This window comes from Sinocyclocheilus grahami, unplaced genomic scaffold (assembly GCF_001515645.1).
Source record: "Sinocyclocheilus grahami isolate Dianchi unplaced genomic scaffold, SAMN03320097.WGS_v1.1 scaffold73.1, whole genome shotgun sequence".
NCBI classification, from domain to species: Eukaryota; Metazoa; Chordata; class Actinopteri; order Cypriniformes; family Cyprinidae; genus Sinocyclocheilus; species Sinocyclocheilus grahami.
Genome location: NW_015505252.1, coordinates 943,396 through 961,610, shown reverse-complemented (window position 1 = coordinate 961,610; position 18,215 = coordinate 943,396). Strand labels below are relative to the sequence as shown.

Genomic DNA, 18,215 nt, shown 5'->3' with positions numbered 1-18,215 from the left:
GTAATGCATTACTTTTAAAAGTAACTTTCCCCAACACTGCTGACAGGACACTTTCACACCAGATCCGTCCTCAAGCTCACCGGCGGCAGGTGCGGGTATGGTTTCCGGTTCCGGGAGCTGGTCTTCGCTGCGATCCAGATCATCTTCCGACTGTAACTCGTCGTCTGTCTCGTCGTCGCTGTAGGGCACCACCTCGTCATCTGGCTCCTCCAGAGAACCCTGGGAAGTGGCCCGCGCTCGAGCACTCATCCTGAGAGACCCTCTGCTCCCAGAAAAGACACATAATTATTACATTAAGGCTTTTAAAGCACAAAGGGACAGTAATCGACAGATTTGCATGTCGTGCAGCAACATGTCAAAACACTGATTTGGCTTGCTAACACCATGCAGAAACACACACACATTTTCCACTACACACACACTAAACATACAACACTCTTACAAAATGCTGGTAACCAGCGGCACTGGATCATTACATTACTGATGTACAATGTTATTTAAATACATGTTTTGTTCCTCCAAGTACATTACAAATTTAAGACAAAATTCTACGTTATTATAACTAAAACCATAAAAAGCTGTTATTTGAAATCAAATATTTAAAAACATAAATCATTTTTTTATTTATTTTTGCTAGCTGTCAAGGCAACATTTTTCATTTTCATAAATAATTAGTAACTGAAGTGCTAAAATAACAAACTACATAAATTAAAAAAAATGAAAAATACAAACTTATGTAGACTATATATTAAATATAACAATCTAATAAAAAGCTATAAAAATGACAGAAAACACAACAAAATTATAATACTAAAAATATAATTTATATATATATATATATATATATATATATATATATATATATATTGGGTGTATATACTATGTATGCCACATACATATATACACACACACTTAATATTTATTTAAAAATGTGATAATTACTTTATTCATATTAAATAAAATATAATGAGGATGATTCAATAATACATCATCATCATCATTAATAAACAATACTTTATAATAATAATAATTATTATTATTATTATTATTAACTAATAGGAACTATTAACGGATTCCTTCCTTCTTAGCAGCATTCTGATGATATCAACACTTTTCATCTGCTTCGATGTAAAAAAGCTTCCTGTCAAACGAACGCAGCTGACGTTCATCAGACTCCACCCATCAGACTCCACCCCAACACTCGGCTGTGGCCTCACAGGTAACGCCACATAATCTCCAGCATCACACAACACCAGCACTCAGAAAACACAGCAAACCACAGCTGCACATGCATCCATACGACTAGAGACAGTAAAACACACAGTGTCACTTCAGCTTGTTTAGTTCTGATAGGATCTAGGTCGAATGATGACATTTTCATAAGTAACATACATATATATGTGTGTGTGTGTGTGTGTGCGCGTGTTTGTTTGTGTGTTTTTGTTTTTTTAATTAAAGGTGGGGTATGTATTTTTTCAAAAACACTTTAGAAAACGAAAAGAGTCGGCCAAGCACCAAAACAAACTTGTAGCCAATCAGCAGTAAGGGGCGTGTCTACTCATGATGTGGAGGAGAGAGCGTTCAGTGCACAGGATGGACATTAGCCGAGCCGAGTGACGACAGAAAGATAGAGATGGCGGATAAAAAAACAAAAGAGGAAACCGTCTGCGGAAACAAAAGAAGGCTTAAAGGGATAGTTTACCCAAAAATGAAAATGTGATGTTTATCTGCTTACCCCCAGGACATTCAGGATGTAGGTGACTTTGTTTCTTCAGTAGAACACATTTGATTATTTTTAAGTCCAACCGTTGGAGTCTATCAGTCGTATAATGGATAGCAATGGTAAGAAAGTCTATGAGAGTAAAAAAAACATGCACAGACAAATCCAAATTAAACCCTATGGCTCGTGACGACACATTGATGTCCTAAGACACGAAAAGATCGGTTTTTGCCAGAAACCGAACCGGATTTACATAATTTTTTACTTCTAATACACCACTATGTCCAACTGTCTTTGAGCACGCGCACGGCTTCCGGTGCGTGAGATGTGTACGCGCTCTGGCGTAGTTTACGAGTTTACGCAAGCGCCGGAAGTGATCGCTCGCGCGTATACGTCACTCATTGTTTACACAGTGCACAGTCATTGTAGGTACGGCGGCTAATCAAAATTGTACTTACTTGGGCTTATCCGGATTGTTCAAACCGACTTCTGAGCCTGCTCGCCTGAAGTTATGGTCGATTGCTCTTCGGCTGGATATCAACACACTGTGACGAGTCGGCTGCCTCCCCCTAATTATCAGCATCACCCCATCTCTTAATCGCCGCCCTTCGCCAGGCTCCTGACATGAGTGGGTGTGTGAGAGAAGAGGGGCGCTGAAATAGCCAGGGCTGGCGGCGTGTGATTGGAGCCGCGCCTCACGCCCCGGACCGGAGAGGGGAGCGCGTGCGGCCGCCAGACTCCACCCCTTACCTGGACCCTTCCTTCCTTCCTGACCACTGCCCTTCCCTTCACGAACCCCGCAGCATGACGAGGACACCAGATCCCCTGTTTATTTTGGACACTTGATTCCCTTTTTTCTGGACAATTTGTTTATTTTCTGTTAATAAACGGTGTCTGTCGTTTGCTCCTCCCGCGACAACACGCCCATTAACGTAAACTACGCCAGAGCGCGTACACATCTCACGCACCGGAAGCCGTGCGCGCGCCCAAAGCAGTTGGACATAGTGGTGTATTAGAGGTAAAAAATTATATAAATACTGTTCGGTTTCTGGCACAAATCGATCGTTTCGTGTGTTGGGACATCAATGTGTCGTCACGAGCCGCAGGGTTTAATTTGGATTTGCCTGTGCATGTTTTTTTAAACACTCATAGGCTTTGTTTCCATTGCCATCCATTATAAGACTGATAGGCTCCAACGGTTGGACTTAAAAATCATCAAATGTGTTCTACTGAAGAAACAAAGTCACCTACATCTTGGATGCCCTGGGGGTAAGCAGATAAACATCAAATTTTCATTTTTGTGTGAACTATCCCTTTAAGGCACCTTAAAAATATATATATATTTTTAAATATTGACATAAGTAAAAAGTTAACTAATTGAAATATTTAATATTTTACATGAAAAAAAACATCACTGTAAAAATTATTTCTCTTAAGTTTACTTAAGTTTCCAAGTAAATAAAACAAATATTCTTGGAATACACATTAAAAAAATAGCATTTCAGTTTTTATTGAATAATTCTCATGAAAAATCTGCATCACTAAAAAAAAAAAAAAGATATTTCAAGTTTAAGTAAATAAAATAAATGTTTAATTCAGTGTGTTACTTGCCACATCTTTGTAAGTATGTGTGAAATCTACTCACAATTTCTGAACAAAAATGGTTTCAAAGTAAATTCTACAGCATTTTTGTCTGTTTTTAGAGGCAGCAAAAGTTAAAATTATTTAAAAAATGATTAAGTCAAACATAGGTTTCATTGGAATAACATGCATTGCTGAATAATTCGCATTAAGACCAGAAGTATGGTTTAAGAAAGTAAACAGCCAAAAGGCTAATTTTGATTTCATGTTGACTTTAATGATGGATGAGTTTCTCAGATGCATATCCCGTCACAATGACAGAATGATCGTCCTCTGGTCTTATGGAAACCTGAGGTGTTCGTGATCCGGCTGAGCGCTCAAGCATCTCTGAAGCATCTCCACCGATACCAGCCAGCTAAAGTCATTGTTTGATAAGAGATTAATTTGGAAAAGTTCAGCGGGGAAGAATCCCTCTGTAAATATTTAAATATGTCCTGCTTTTCATTACATGAGGTATTGCTTAACACATTTACCAACAACAAAAACCCAACGTCTTTCCGTGGTTTAATATTATATGAAAACCAGAAGGAAGTGGCATGTTTTGGGAATACCTTGAGCTAAATATCCTTAAATCCTGTGATAAAGTTACACTAATCGAACAGCAAAGCAGAATTCAAACAAGCGAGCATCACTTTTATTAAACGTGGCCTGCAGCGCTGAAATAACACACACTCCAGCAGGATGCTGTGTGAGGAGCGTAACAGAGCACACACCCGGAAAGAGAAAGAAACACAGCATGCAAAACACACACCCATGTTTATCCACGCCTCGCTTTGCGTATGTGATGTAATGCCACAGGAGGTGACATTTTTAGCAATGAAAAGCTGAGGTCTGAGAGAACCACTGAAGAAGCTCTCAACCCGATCAGAGATTTTCATTTTAGTTTTCTTAAGGAGCCACAGCTTACGTTAACATGGTTTCAGTCAAGAGGGTTTCAATAGTTCTCAGATTCAACAAAACCCTCTTCCATAACCACTTGTAGCCGTTTAGAGTTGCTAAATGGAGATTTAAAAGGATCTTGATGTTACGTTACAGGTAATGATGTAAAGACATACTGAATATGATGATTTTTTAATGACATTGTGAGATCAGCATAACCTGAAAACTGCGTCTGTTATGCCATATTGCCAATCCACCTCAGGTCCAACAGTCTAAACAACGAACAATGTAAAATCTTCAGTTTTTTTAATTTTTTGATGGATGGATGAATGGACAGATGAATGAATGTAAATTGTAAAACTTGTAAATGTATTAATATTTATACAAATGGTAGTACGACAGATAGAACAACAGATCAATGGATGGATGGAGCGATAGAGCGAACAACAGATAGAACGACGAATGGATGGATGAAATTATAGAACAATAGACCAACCAATAGAATGATAGATAGATAGAATGATGGATGGATGGATGGACAGAACGATAGATAGATGGACAGATGATAGAATGATAGATAGAATGATAGAATAATAGAACGATAGATGGACAGATGATAGAATGATAGATAGCACGACAGAACGATAGATTTTGTTTGTTTGTTTATGATTTAACGCTATGCGAGCTACCCCGGCTATATTCACGGCGAGCACGAGGTTAGTTAAGTTAAATTAAGTTTTTTTTTATTTGATCTTAGATAAAAATTCTAAAACTAAATCTGGCCTTCATTAAAAATCTTTCAATAAAAGTCAACAGAAAAATAAAGAGTTCTGACAGACTTTAAACTATAACAATCCATCAAAATATGCTTCAAAGATAATGGATTCTGGCACAAAGAACATAAAGGAGGATCTTTACCCCCCAACAGCAAACTAAATGGATGGATGGACGGACGGACTCAGTCTTACGTAGAGATTTCCAGCTGACGTGTTTGACCTTTGAATCTATTTCTAGCAGATGCAGTGTAAACACTACAGCATACTTCAGTCTGATGCGACCTGAACAACATGTTCATTGAGAATCTCATCCACTCACTCACACACAATCAAACCCTTCAGCCATCCACCATTCACTCCATCACAGCTCAAACATCTGCTTTTGTCTGTGAACAACAGTCTGTGTTAATGAGTTAAGTGTTCAGTGTTCACTTTATATAATAAACCAGTTCTCAATGCATGTCAACATTCCAATGTCAAGTATCTCTGGAATGCTATAATAAGAGTCTTCGGTTTTAAATACACGCTTTTGAATTGCAAACCACCTATTAGCTGCATCTATGGGTTTGTGTGTTGGTAGTGTTCAAACGGAGAAAACACAGTCACCAAAACCTTATCAAGCACAACTCTTCCCTGTTCCGTGAACGACACTATCCAACAATCCTGATCTACAACGCAAACGAATGTACAATCACACACGTCATCGCATACTCTCTGCTCTATGATGACGAGAACAAAGATTCCCATTCAACAGACTAAACCACCACCCACGTCTACACAGAGCGTCTGCAGTAATGTGAATATGAGTGCGCAGGTCTCGGGAAACGGGTTTAAAGTCTCGCCCCGGGCCGCGCTATGGAAACCCTTTTCACATGGGGGAAGGGTTTGAGACAAAAAAAAAAGGAGAAGGAGAAAACACAGGGATCCCTTGAGATCACATTCACCTGCTGTTGTGCAACCTGAGAGGAGAGACGAGGCAGCTTCTGTGAACATCTCACAAAACCGACAGAGATACATACGCCCTTATCTTTCCTCATTTATATGCATGAAAACAGTGTGGAAGAGACGTTTTAGTGTCATTTAATAAATAAGAAAAAAAGACGTTCAGCATAAAGGTGGTTAGGGAAGTGGTTAGGACACACCATACGCTCTACATACCACGTGACAGTTTTTACATTCCCAATTCAACAAAACTGTCTTCAATAACCATTTGAGACTGTATAGAATTCTTGAGTTACTATGGAGATTAAAAGGATTTTTCATTGAGATTGGCATAACCTAATAACTAACTAAAATTAAATAAATTAAAATAATTAAACAAGTGTTCAATTAAATTCAGCAATTTTGTGCACGTATTTTCTATCATTCAGCTATACTATAACATCTTTTTGAAATTGTATTTTCTTGCAAAATATATGCAATAATGTCTGTTTTATTTACAAAAAGTATTAGCTCTTCCTTGGGTAATTTCTAAAACATCTACGAACAATGATAATAATATATAATGATCTGATAATTCTTGTGTGAATCCTGAGAAAAAGTGTGCATCTATTTAATTTTAGCCATTTTGCAACTAAACACTATCATTCACCTTGTTTTCTAGATATTGACATGAGTGTCAGGCATTTACAAATTCATATAAATAGACCACTTACTGAGAAATGAAAATAAATCACTTTTTTCTACTTTTAACATTTTTTTTTTCTTCTTTCGTTTCAACATTACATAATTGGCTTCATTCATGAAGCCCAGGCAGAACAAATTTGGCTAAACTGTTCATAAATCTAGTCCTGTGTAAATGGTCACATGGTTTTATAAATACTTTACACAAATTCAGTATTCATTCAATATGGCAAGTGTATAAATAATAGTCTCGCTTTTTGGTTGAAACAGCCAATCACATTGATAAAGTTAGTTTCCTCTTGAAAGTGCATGAACATTAACTGGACCAGCATGAAAAATGCACTGTGTTTTGAGTCAGTGACTTGTTCATTTATCAAAACTGTAAAGTTTTGTTAAGTTGTTAATGTTTAAGTTAAAGACATCTGAGTGTAAAAACATTGGTGTTTGTTTGAAAATGTACAGGTTTGTCAGCAAATACCATTTAATATAGACATTATGGCTGAAATACATGTTTTTTTTAAATGTTCTGACATATATATATATATATGTTCTGTTATACCAATGTACAGTCGAATTTTTTAATTAACTACATTTCTGGATGCAGAACAGGCTTCCTAGGTTGCAACATCTTATTATTTTATTACTGATATTTAGCAGCAGTTTTGCAGGAAGTGAAGATTTTATGTCTTATGCAATATTGCAGTTTAATTTGCAAACACACCCTGAAAAGCAATTAGTGCAGAAACAATTTCGCAAAAAAATTGCTGGTAAATATATTACAAAGAAACAGCAAGAAGTAACATTAAATTAAAAACATGAAATTGAGGTGGAAAGACTGAAATTGTATTTTCTTGCAAAATATACACAATAATGTCTGTTTTATTTACAAAAATCATGTTTTATAGAGTATTAGCTCTTCCTTGGGTCATTTTCTAAAACGGTTACCAACAACGCTAGCAATATGTAATGATCCGAATTCTTGAGTGAATTCTGAGAAAAAGCGTGCAACAAATATCTATTTAATTTTAGCAGTTTTGCAACTAAACTCTATCATTGACCTTGTTTTCTATACATTGACATTAGCATCAGGCATTTACAAATCTATATAATTTGATCAATTAATGAGCAACGGAGAATCACACGTATTTTTTCTACTTTTAAAATTTCACGTTTAATATGTTACTTTTTATTGCTTTTGAATTTTATTAGCAATTTCTGAGTGAAAATTGTTTATACACATTATACTTTTTTTTTTCAGTGCAATTTAAAAAAAATTAGTGTGGGACTTGATATTATCAATCACAAAATTGATTGAATGGTGAAAAGACTTCACAATAACATGCATGGATGAATTGTGTATAATATGATCAGGAACATGCATAAAGAAAGTAAAAATACATATATATATATATATATATATATATATATAAACACAAGTCTGTCTTCTTCTTCTAAAGCACATTGTTTAGCAACACTCCGCAGAGGTGAACTTTTCCCACGTCTGCTTACAGAACACAGTTGAGTCGTGTTACACTCCACTACATGTGCTTGGCCTCTCATGCCTGCTAGAGCACTATGGGTAACAGTATCCTCCATTAGAGAAAGACTAGAGGAGAGCAGAAACAGGAGATGGTGGAGATGTGCGGGGGTCTTCCGGGACGGACATCTCATCATACATTAACCATGCACTTGATGTTGGACTCACAACTAACTAAACTACGTCTGGAGTGGTTTCAATCATGCACATTTAACCTACAAATGAACTACAGGGAATTCAAGAATCACACCTGATGAGTCATTGAACGCAGCACTGGTCTGGATCTGCGAGACACTACTGCCGCAAAATAAAGTGGAGCGGTCTTGTATCAACCTCTTTTACAAAAATCACTGCAAGTTATTGAACAACTACTGTATAAATAAATATATAAATGCACAAAACATACTGATCCGAGTTTATCATCTTATAGATAGATTGACTTAAAGCTTCTGCTAGGAAAAACAGGCCATTACATAGAAACAATCGCTCTATCAACAAGATGAACACATAATTAAGTTTAGCAATCATTATACAAAAATATTTAAAATCACAGAACGCCTCAAAGAACAAATCAAGTATTTTATGCAAACAGTACTATGGTGCAGGGTTATTATTGTCGACTAAAAACTTTGAAAAATTGTTAGTTGAAATAATATAATTTAAAACTAAAACTGAAATAAAAAAAATATACAAACTATACAGACATGAAAACAAAAAATAATGACAAAATCACACAAAGTGTGTTATTAATATAAGGAATATTAATATACTGAGTAACGTACTGAAATGTTATTGCTAAAAATATAATATCTCTACGATGCTAAAATAACATTGCTATTATGTATGCATCTTTTCTGCCAAATATTATTGTGTTCTGATTCTATATTTACTTGAATAATTGTATATAAAATCACTAACGCAATATTATAATATATTATATATATATAAGCATTACAATAAACTATAATATAATAGAAACTAAAGCTGAAATAAAAACTATTTTAAAATATACAGACACTACAAGACCACACAACAAAAGTACCAAAGATTTAACTAAACTTTAAAATGAAAACGAGAAAAATAAATATAAAAACTATTACTAAAATATTATCTCTACATGTATCAAACATTTTATAAAAACTATCACCATTATATGGGTTAGTTAATGGCTGTAATTTTTTAAATAACTACAATTAAATGATCTCAACTGCAATCTAAAATAACATTTCTATATTATTACAGTAAATAATATAATACCAGAAAAAATTAAGCCTTTGGTGTTTTTCACACATGCTGTAAAAATGTTAGCATCATACTGGTTATCCGCAATAAAAATACTGATGCATGTGAAAACAGGTCATCTACCAATATATTAACCATTCTGACATGGTAAATGACTGTAGTTTAAACTGTAGCTCACGATGCTGGCAACATCAAAGTCATGGGTTTAATTCCCAGCAAATGCACGAACTGATTACATGTGTACCTTGAATCCAAAGTAAGTGGCTTTGTGTAAAAGCATCTGCCAAATGCATAAATGTAAATGTAAATGAGATGTTAAATGAGCAGGTGTGTTTATCTGCTGCGCCTCCGAAACGAACCTACAGATTGAAATTGTAATTCAAAGACAAAGAAACCGCACCCACTCCATTTCACAATGTTTGCGTTCCTTCTGGACACAGAAGAAACCAGTTCTGTGAGTAATACGGCTCTTTACAGAACAGAGGAGGTCTAATTTAACCCACATACAGCAGAACAATATGCATTTCAGAAGAAGAACAACAGCAATCGAGTCCAAACACGTCCAGACGGAGATTCATTCATCAGAGAGCAGAAACCCACCGGTGCTGCTTTACACCCACCGTTCACTCACTCAGACTAACTTACAGTCTGCTTCTTGTGCATTTACACATGATTGGCTCAGATGTAAAAAGAACTGTTTCTCAAAGGGCCAACGTACAATACATTAAAACTGAAACTACTTCCTCTAAATTTACCCATCTGACTTTTACAAGCCTATGCAATGACCTTTCGTTTTACAAAGGAACACATTGAAAGTTGAAATACTGAAACAGTTTTTTCTTGTAAAGCGGATGCTCTGATATTTACAACTTTGAAAATCATTTTTACAGCGTAGAAAATAAATTATATTCACTATGGGATGTTCAGATCTTATTGTAAATCAGATTGTATTTTATTTTAAATTTACAGGTCTGGAAAATTCACTGAAATTTAAACCAATAAATCATTTTCGATTGCATCTCAAAAAGATATTTGTATTAAATAAATTATTATATATGAGCATAACTAAAAAAAAATGGTGTAGAAACTATTTTCGCTCGGAAATTGCTTGTATGTTTCACAATTAGTTACAAAGAAATGGCTATTAACCGTTTTAGATTTTCCGAGACAACCCTGAAAACCCTGATTAATAATAACCAGAGGATATTAATATTACACGCACATGTTGCTCAAAAGATGTTAAAACTGTAACAATTTCATGTGCACCTTTTTTCTGATTATAAAGTACATTTGGTATCACTTTAAGCATTATTATGTTTAAAAATGACATTCATTTAGCGATATTAGACGTGCTACACTATAAAACCTGCTTGTCTGACTTGACATGAACACATGACAAAAAAAGTGACTTACAGAAACACATGAAATGAACACCTCTGCCATGAATGACAGAACTTTTGAGAAAAACAAGAGCTCTGATTTCGGGCTGCAGGACAGCTAGAGGGGTTATCGCTCTCAAAAGCTCAAAACCCTCACGTTCAGCTAAAATCCACTTTATGTTTGGGGTCCAAAAGTGCCTGACACATACATGTACACTCTTAAAAATAAAGGTGCTTCACGATGCCATAGAAGAACCTTTTTGTCTAAATGGTTCCATAAAGAACCTTTAACATCTGAAGAACCTTTCTGTTTCACAGAAGCTTCTTGTTGGCGAAAGAAGGTTCTTCAGATTATAAAAAGGTAAGAAAGAGATGGTTCTTTAAAGAACCTTTGACTGAATGCTTCTTTGTGGAACCAAAAATGGTTCTTCTATGGCATCGCTGTGAAGAACCTTTTAAGCAACTTTATTTTTAAGAGTGTACAGACCAATAATAACCTTGGTCCGTTTAGGTTTAAATGTGTAGAAATGCGTGTAAAAATGAATAGCATTTATTCTTGGTTTTTTAAGAAGGTTCTTCAGATTATAAAAAGGTAAGAAAGAGATGGTTCTTTAAAGAACCTTTGACTGAATGCTTCTTTGTGGAACCAAAAATGGTTCTTCTATGGCATCGCTGTGAAGAACCTTTTAAGCAACTTTATTTTTAAGAGTGTACAGACCAATAATAACCTTGGTCCGTTTAGGTTTAAATGTGTAGAAATGCGTGTAATAGCTGGGGTCTCAGAAACCTCAAACATAAGTAATGTTTTCCTATAAAGTATGTCATTTTGTGCATAATCAGGATGGAACAATCAAAGCAAATAGTAAACATAGAGCACAAGTCAAGCAACAACTGAAATGTTGCTCATAATTAGTATTCAAGCATAAGAAAAATATGACACACGTGGGTTTCAAAACCTAAACTAAAGGTTTGTTTAAAAGCTTCATATCCTGAAGAGCCTATAACGAAGCACCAAGTACTGGTTTAACCTCCAAAGAGCCACAGAGCAGAGTTTCTCAATAAAAACGGGTTTAAACTCAATCTAAGAATCACTGAAGAAGATTTCTGAGAGTAGGTTCTGGGAGTAAGTCTTCAGAAACGCGCAGATGAGGAGGATTGTGGAGTTTCTCCATCAAAACACACACAGGTAGAGGAACTCAGGTGTGACACACCTTCAACAACACCTTTAACGAGAACACAAACCCCTTAAAAGCGTCTTTTAAACGCCAAACGTGACTTACCGATCTCAAATCGACTTGTGTGACTCCTCTGAAGCTGTTCTATGTGTTTTATTGTTCCATGTTCGCTCCCTGCCAGAGAGTGGAAGAGCTGTTCTCTCTGTGTGTTGTCAATCAATCCGACTGGAAAAACTGGTCCGACGAGGAGAAGCTTTACTGCTACAAACCCATGATACACACTCTGGCTTTTCTCCTCTCTGAACGGACACACTTCACGAGCGCAGCGCATTCCTCGGCGATCACGTGACCGCTCAGGTAAGAAAGGTGTGACTCATTTTACAGTCAAATCACGAGGGAACATTTCTGCTTTTCTTGTTGTTTTTCTCTCTGTGTCCTGGTATCGATATGGAGGGGGTGTCTCATAATAATGGAATACTTGCTGTGCGTGCAAGTCATTTTTATGCTTAATATATATAAAAGGCCTAGTTATTTTAGTAATATACAGACCTGTCGCTCTCACGTCTGTGGTCATGAAGTCACTTGAGAGACTGGTCCTGGCCTACCTGAAGGACATCACTAGACCCTTGCTGGATCCTCTTCAGTTTGCCTACAGAGCAAACAGGTCTGTGGATGATGCAGTCAACATGGGACTGCATTACATCCTGCAACACCTCGACAGACCTGGGAATTACGCAAGGATCCTATTTGTGGACTTCAGTTCGGCCTTCAATACCATCATGCCTGACCTTCTAAAAGTGCCTGACACATACATGTACACTCTTAAAAATAAAGGTGCTTCACGATGCCATAGAAGAACCTTTTTGTCTAAATGGTTCCATAAAGAACCTTCAACATCTGAAGAACCTTTCTGTTTCACAGAAGCTTCTTGGTGGCGAAAGAAGGTTCTTCAGATTATAAAAAGGTAAGAAAGAGATGCTTCTTTAAAGAACCTTTGACTGAATGCTTCTTTGTGGAACCAAAAATGGTTCTTCTATGGCATCGCTGTGAAGAACCTTTTAAGCAACTTTATTTTTAAGAGTGTACAGACCAATAATAACCTTGGTCCGTTTAGGTTTAAATGTGTAGAAATGCGTGTAAAAATGAATAGCATTTATTCTTGGTTTTTTTATAGCTGGGGTCTCAGAAACCTCAAACATAAGTAATGTTTTCCTATAAAGTATGTCATTTTGTGCATAATCAGGATGGAACAATCAAAGCAAATCGTAAACATAGAGCACAAGTCAAGCAACAACTGAAATGTTGCTCATAATTAGTATTCAAGCATAAGAAAAATATGACACACGTGGGTTTCAAAACCTAAACTAAAGGTTTGTTTAAAAGCTTCATATCCTGAAGAGCCTATAACGAAGCACCAAGTACTGGTTTAACCTCCAAAGAGCCACAGAGCAGAGTTTCTCAATAAAAACGGGTTTAAACTCAATCTAAGAATCACTGAAGAAGATTTCTGAGAGTAGGTTCTGGGAGTAAGTCTTCAGAAACGCGCAGATGAGGAGGATTGTGGAGTTTCTCCATCAAAACACACACAGGTAGAGGAACTCAGGTGTGACACACCTTCAACAACACCTTTAACGAGAACACAAACCCCTTAAAAGCGTCTTTTAAACGCCAAACGTGACTTACCGATCTCAAATCGACTTGTGTGACTCCTCTGAAGCTGTTCTATGTGTTTTATTGTTCCATGTTCGCTCCCTGCCAGAGAGTGGAAGAGCTGTTCTCTCTGTGTGTTGTCAATCAATCCGACTGGAAAAACTGGTCCGACGAGGAGAAGCTTTACTGCTACAAACCCATGATACACACTCTGGCTTTTCTCCTCTCTGAACGGACACACTTCACGAGCGCAGCGCATTCCTCGGCGATCACGTGACCGCTCAGGTAAGAAAGGTGTGACTCATTTTACAGTCAAATCACGAGGGAACATTTCTGCTTTTCTTGTTGTTTTTCTCTCTGTGTCCTGGTATCGATATGGAGGGGGTGTCTCATAATAATGGAATACTTGCTGTGCGTGCAAGTCATTTTTATGCTTAATATATATAAAAGGCCTAGTTATTTTAGTAATATACAGACCTGTCGCTCTCACGTCTGTGGTCATGAAGTCACTTGAGAGACTGGTCCTGGCCTACCTGAAGGACATCACTAGACCCTTGCTGGATCCTCTTCAGTTTGCCTACAGAGCAAACAGGTCTGTGGATGATGCAGTCAACATGGGACTGCATTACATCCTGCAACACCTCGACAGACCTGGGAATTACGCAAGGATCCTATTTGTGGACCTCAGTTCGGCCTTCAATACCATCATGCCTGACCTCCTCTCAGACAAACTCACCCAGCTCTCCGTGCCCACCTCCATCTGTCAGTGGATCACCAGCTTCCTGACAGACAGGCAGCAGCTAGTGAGGCTGGGCAAACTCACATCCAGGACTATCACCATCAGCACTGGTTGCGTCCTCTCCCCACTGCTCTTCTCTCTCTACACGAATGACTGCACCTCTAAAGACCCCTCTGTCAAGCTCCTGAAGTTCGCAGACGACACTACAGTCATCGGCCTCATCAAGGATGGAGACGAGTCTGCTTACAGACAGGAGGTTAAAGAGCTGGCTGTCTGGTGCAGTCTTAACAACCTGGAGCTTAACACGCTCAAAACTGTGGAGATGATTGTGGACTTCAGGAGAAAACCCCCTGCACTCCCCCCACTCACCATCATGGACAGCACTGTGGCTGCAGTGGAGTCATTCAGGTTCCTGGGCACCACAATCTCTCAGGACCTGAAGTGGGACACTCACATAGACTCCATTGCAAAAAAGGCCCAGCAGAGGTTGTACTTCCTTCGCCAGCTGAGGAAATTCAACCTGCCACAGGAGCTGCTTAAACAGTTCTACTCTGCTATCATTGAGTCTGTCCTGTGTTCATCCATAACTGTCTGGTTTGGTTCAGCTACCAAATCAGACATCAAGAGACTACAACGGACAGTCAGGACTGCTGAGAGGATTATTGGTGCCCCTCTGCCCAGCCTCCAAGATCTTTACATCTCCAGAGTGAGGAAAAGGGCTAAAAAAATCACCTTGGACCCCTCACACCCAGCCCACTCTCTCTTCGAACTGTTGCCTTCTGGTCGGCGCTACAGAGCACTGACCACCAGAACAGCCAGGCACAAGAACAGTTTTTTCCCACAGACTATACTCAGTCTAAACAATTAAGCTTTCATAATTATACAACTAACATAGTATATTTATATACTATATACACACTTTGTAAATAACATATCTATCTGCACACTAATAAACATATCTGTACATTTATCTAAACAATTACATTTTTTTCCTATACTTCTATTTCTGTATATAGTACATTATTCAATTTTTTTTTTTTTTTTATTATATTAGTTTTATATTACATCCCTACTGTGTTATTCCTATGTATGTCTACACTATCATGTATGTCTGCACTACGTTTGTACTTTCTTCTGCACTGGAAGCTCCTGTCGTCAAGTCAAATTCCTTGTGTGTGTAAACATACTTGGTAATAAAGCTCTTCTGAATCTGATTCTGATTCTGAATATAATTTGTAACTTTTTTTTAATTGTCTATTCTCAACTGGGTGAGTGTAAAAGAAACTGAATGAATCATCTCAATAAGTAAAATTAGACAATTTTGAGCTAGTGTAATTTTGAGTAGTGGTGAAGTATCGCCCTCTACTGAGAGAAAAAGTATATACATAATTATTATTTTGTTTGCGCATGTTACTGTGCATTTTCCAAGTCAATCGCTGTTAAAGTTTCTCGATGTAATTATTCAGGTGTAAATAAATTAATAGGTGTAAATAAGAGAGTATCACGTGACGCCTGTTACTTTTCTCAACGCTGCTGTGACTGATTCAATCAGATAAGATTACAGGATGTTTTACATTTTTTTTAGAGATTTATTTTGGCGATTTTTATCTGTATGTGAGATGCTACTCTTTGTAGTTAACAGATATAACCGATTATACATTTTCGTGAACAAATGTGCGCATATAAAAAGATCTGAATCACCGAAACCTTTATGATTTGTCACTTTATGTCTCATCTTATCTCATCTGAATGTTTTTTATACTGAATTTTTGTCTTTACCGTCTCTTAGTGTTTAAAATGTATATAAAATTCAATTACACATAAAAATTTTTTGAAAACAATTATTGTACAACAGCATTTCTTATACGTTTCGATAGAAATATGTTTGTTTCAGCACTCTCATCTGAGGATTTTGGGAGCTTTATCGTTAAACCAGGTGTTTATGATCCTATCTGCTATAGTTTTTCAGCATATTAACGCATAATGTACAGTAATTGGGTAAAGCTTATGTTCTACAATCGTCCTGGAGGGGGCAGGAGTCATTAAAAGGTTATTAACATCCATTTGTTTCAAGAGAAAAGTGAAGTCAGCAGGTTGAGAAGGACATGCAGTATCCAAATAACCAAAAGCAAAGTATTTCCCCTTCTGCTCATTTCTAATGTGAAACAACAAAGCATGTGTTCTTATGACAATATACAAAACATTTTGATATCATATTGTATACAACTACACTGAACAAAATTATAAACGCAACACTTTTGTTTTTGCCCCCATTTTTCATGAGCTGAACTCAAAGATCTAAGACTTTTTCTATGTACACAAAAGGTCTATTGCCTTTTATTGTGGCCAGCCTAAGGCACACCTGAGCAATAATCATGCTGTCTAATCAGCATCTTGATATGCCACACCTGTGAGGTGGATGGAGTATCTCGGCAAAGGAGAAGTGCTCACTAACACAGATTTAGACAGATTTGTGAACAATATTTGAGCGAAATAGGCCTTTTGTGTACATAGAAAAAGTCTTAGATCTTTGAGTTCAGCTCATGACAAATGGGGGCAAAAACAAAAATGTTGCGTTTATAATTTTGTTCAGTGTACATATACAGTATAATGCATTTCATGATACTGACAACAAAGAATGATGTATATACATATACACACACACACATATAGTGTACATGTACGTATATATATATATTTCCATCAATATGGTACACCATAACTATCTAAAAGTAATCAAAAAGTAGTCAGACTACATTACCTAATATGTGTAATCCAGATTAACTAGATTTTTCGTGATGTGATTTGTAATCAATAACAGACTACATATGTACACATACATAACAGAAATGAAAATCATTACAAAATAAATAAGACACATGGTTTATGTAGTTGTTTTTTTATTTAATTTTTGTGTTAATACAATAAATATACAAAACTCAAACTACTCAACATGCGACTAAGGGAGCGAGACAGGAGTGCATTTGTACAGTACAATGAAATTCAGGACGACAGGCCACCGTTCCTTTAGTTATTCAAAATATACAAATATCCCTCGCGTCTGTTTTAAGTAATGTCAATGTAGTAGTAGCAGTACAACCAGTGATGCTTTCTCTTCAATCCATTCCTCACGTATCAGTGTTTCAACTAAGTCAACTAACATCACTAATTAAAAAAGACAGCTTAAAGCCACGATCCATTGCACCAAACACAAGAGGTCATGTCAGTTTATCTGTCGTCTCACACTCCCAACAGATTCTTGTGTTATTTTCCTGTTTTAAATGAAAGCGTTTTGAAACGAACAAAAATAGAGGAACATTCAGGTGCCATTTGTTGAAATTTATTTATAAAAGGAAGAACGACTTGCAGTAACTCACTCACACACACACACACACACACACACAAAGAGAACCGTACACGACTGAAAAAAGATTCAGAACACAAATATGACACGCTCAATGACATTTTAAACAAAATAAAGAACATATTGAAATATTTCACCCAAAAAATGACCATTTTGGATGAACTATTTCTTTAAAGTTATAAATTAAAAAGACTTCAAACAAACTCAATACTGAAAATAGGTGATGAACACAGTTTGTTCTCTCTCACACTCACTCACTCACTCACTCACTCACTCACTCACTCACACACTCACTCACTCACTCACTCACTCACTCACTCACTCACTCACTCACTCACTCACTCACTCACTCACTCACTCACTCACTCACTCACTCACTCACTCACTCACTCACTCACTCACTCACTCACTCACTCACTCACTCACTCACTCACTCACTCACTCACTCACTCACTCACTCACTCACTCACTCACTCACTCACTCACTCAC

At 36.9% G+C, this 18,215-nt stretch overlaps 1 protein-coding gene across 2 annotated transcripts in view; it reads right to left on the bottom strand.

The window, feature by feature from the left end:
- LOC107585654 (phospholipid-transporting ATPase IC-like) overlaps positions 1-13,675 on the bottom strand; it is a 42,552-nt gene extending 28,877 nt beyond the window's left edge. The window contains exons 1-2 of one of the 2 annotated variants that reach the window (XM_016272767.1): positions 13,656-13,675; positions 62-262 (exon numbers count right to left, since the gene is read on the bottom strand). In XM_016272767.1, coding sequence (XP_016128253.1) covers positions 62-249 — 188 coding nt within the window. In that variant the 5' untranslated portion in view covers positions 250-262; positions 13,656-13,675. Of the gene's footprint in view, positions 1-61; positions 263-12,077; positions 12,312-13,655 lie in introns of those variants that run through there. The other variant, XM_016272766.1, reaches the window with a different exon arrangement.
- Between the last annotated feature and the right edge of the window lie 4,540 nt (positions 13,676-18,215).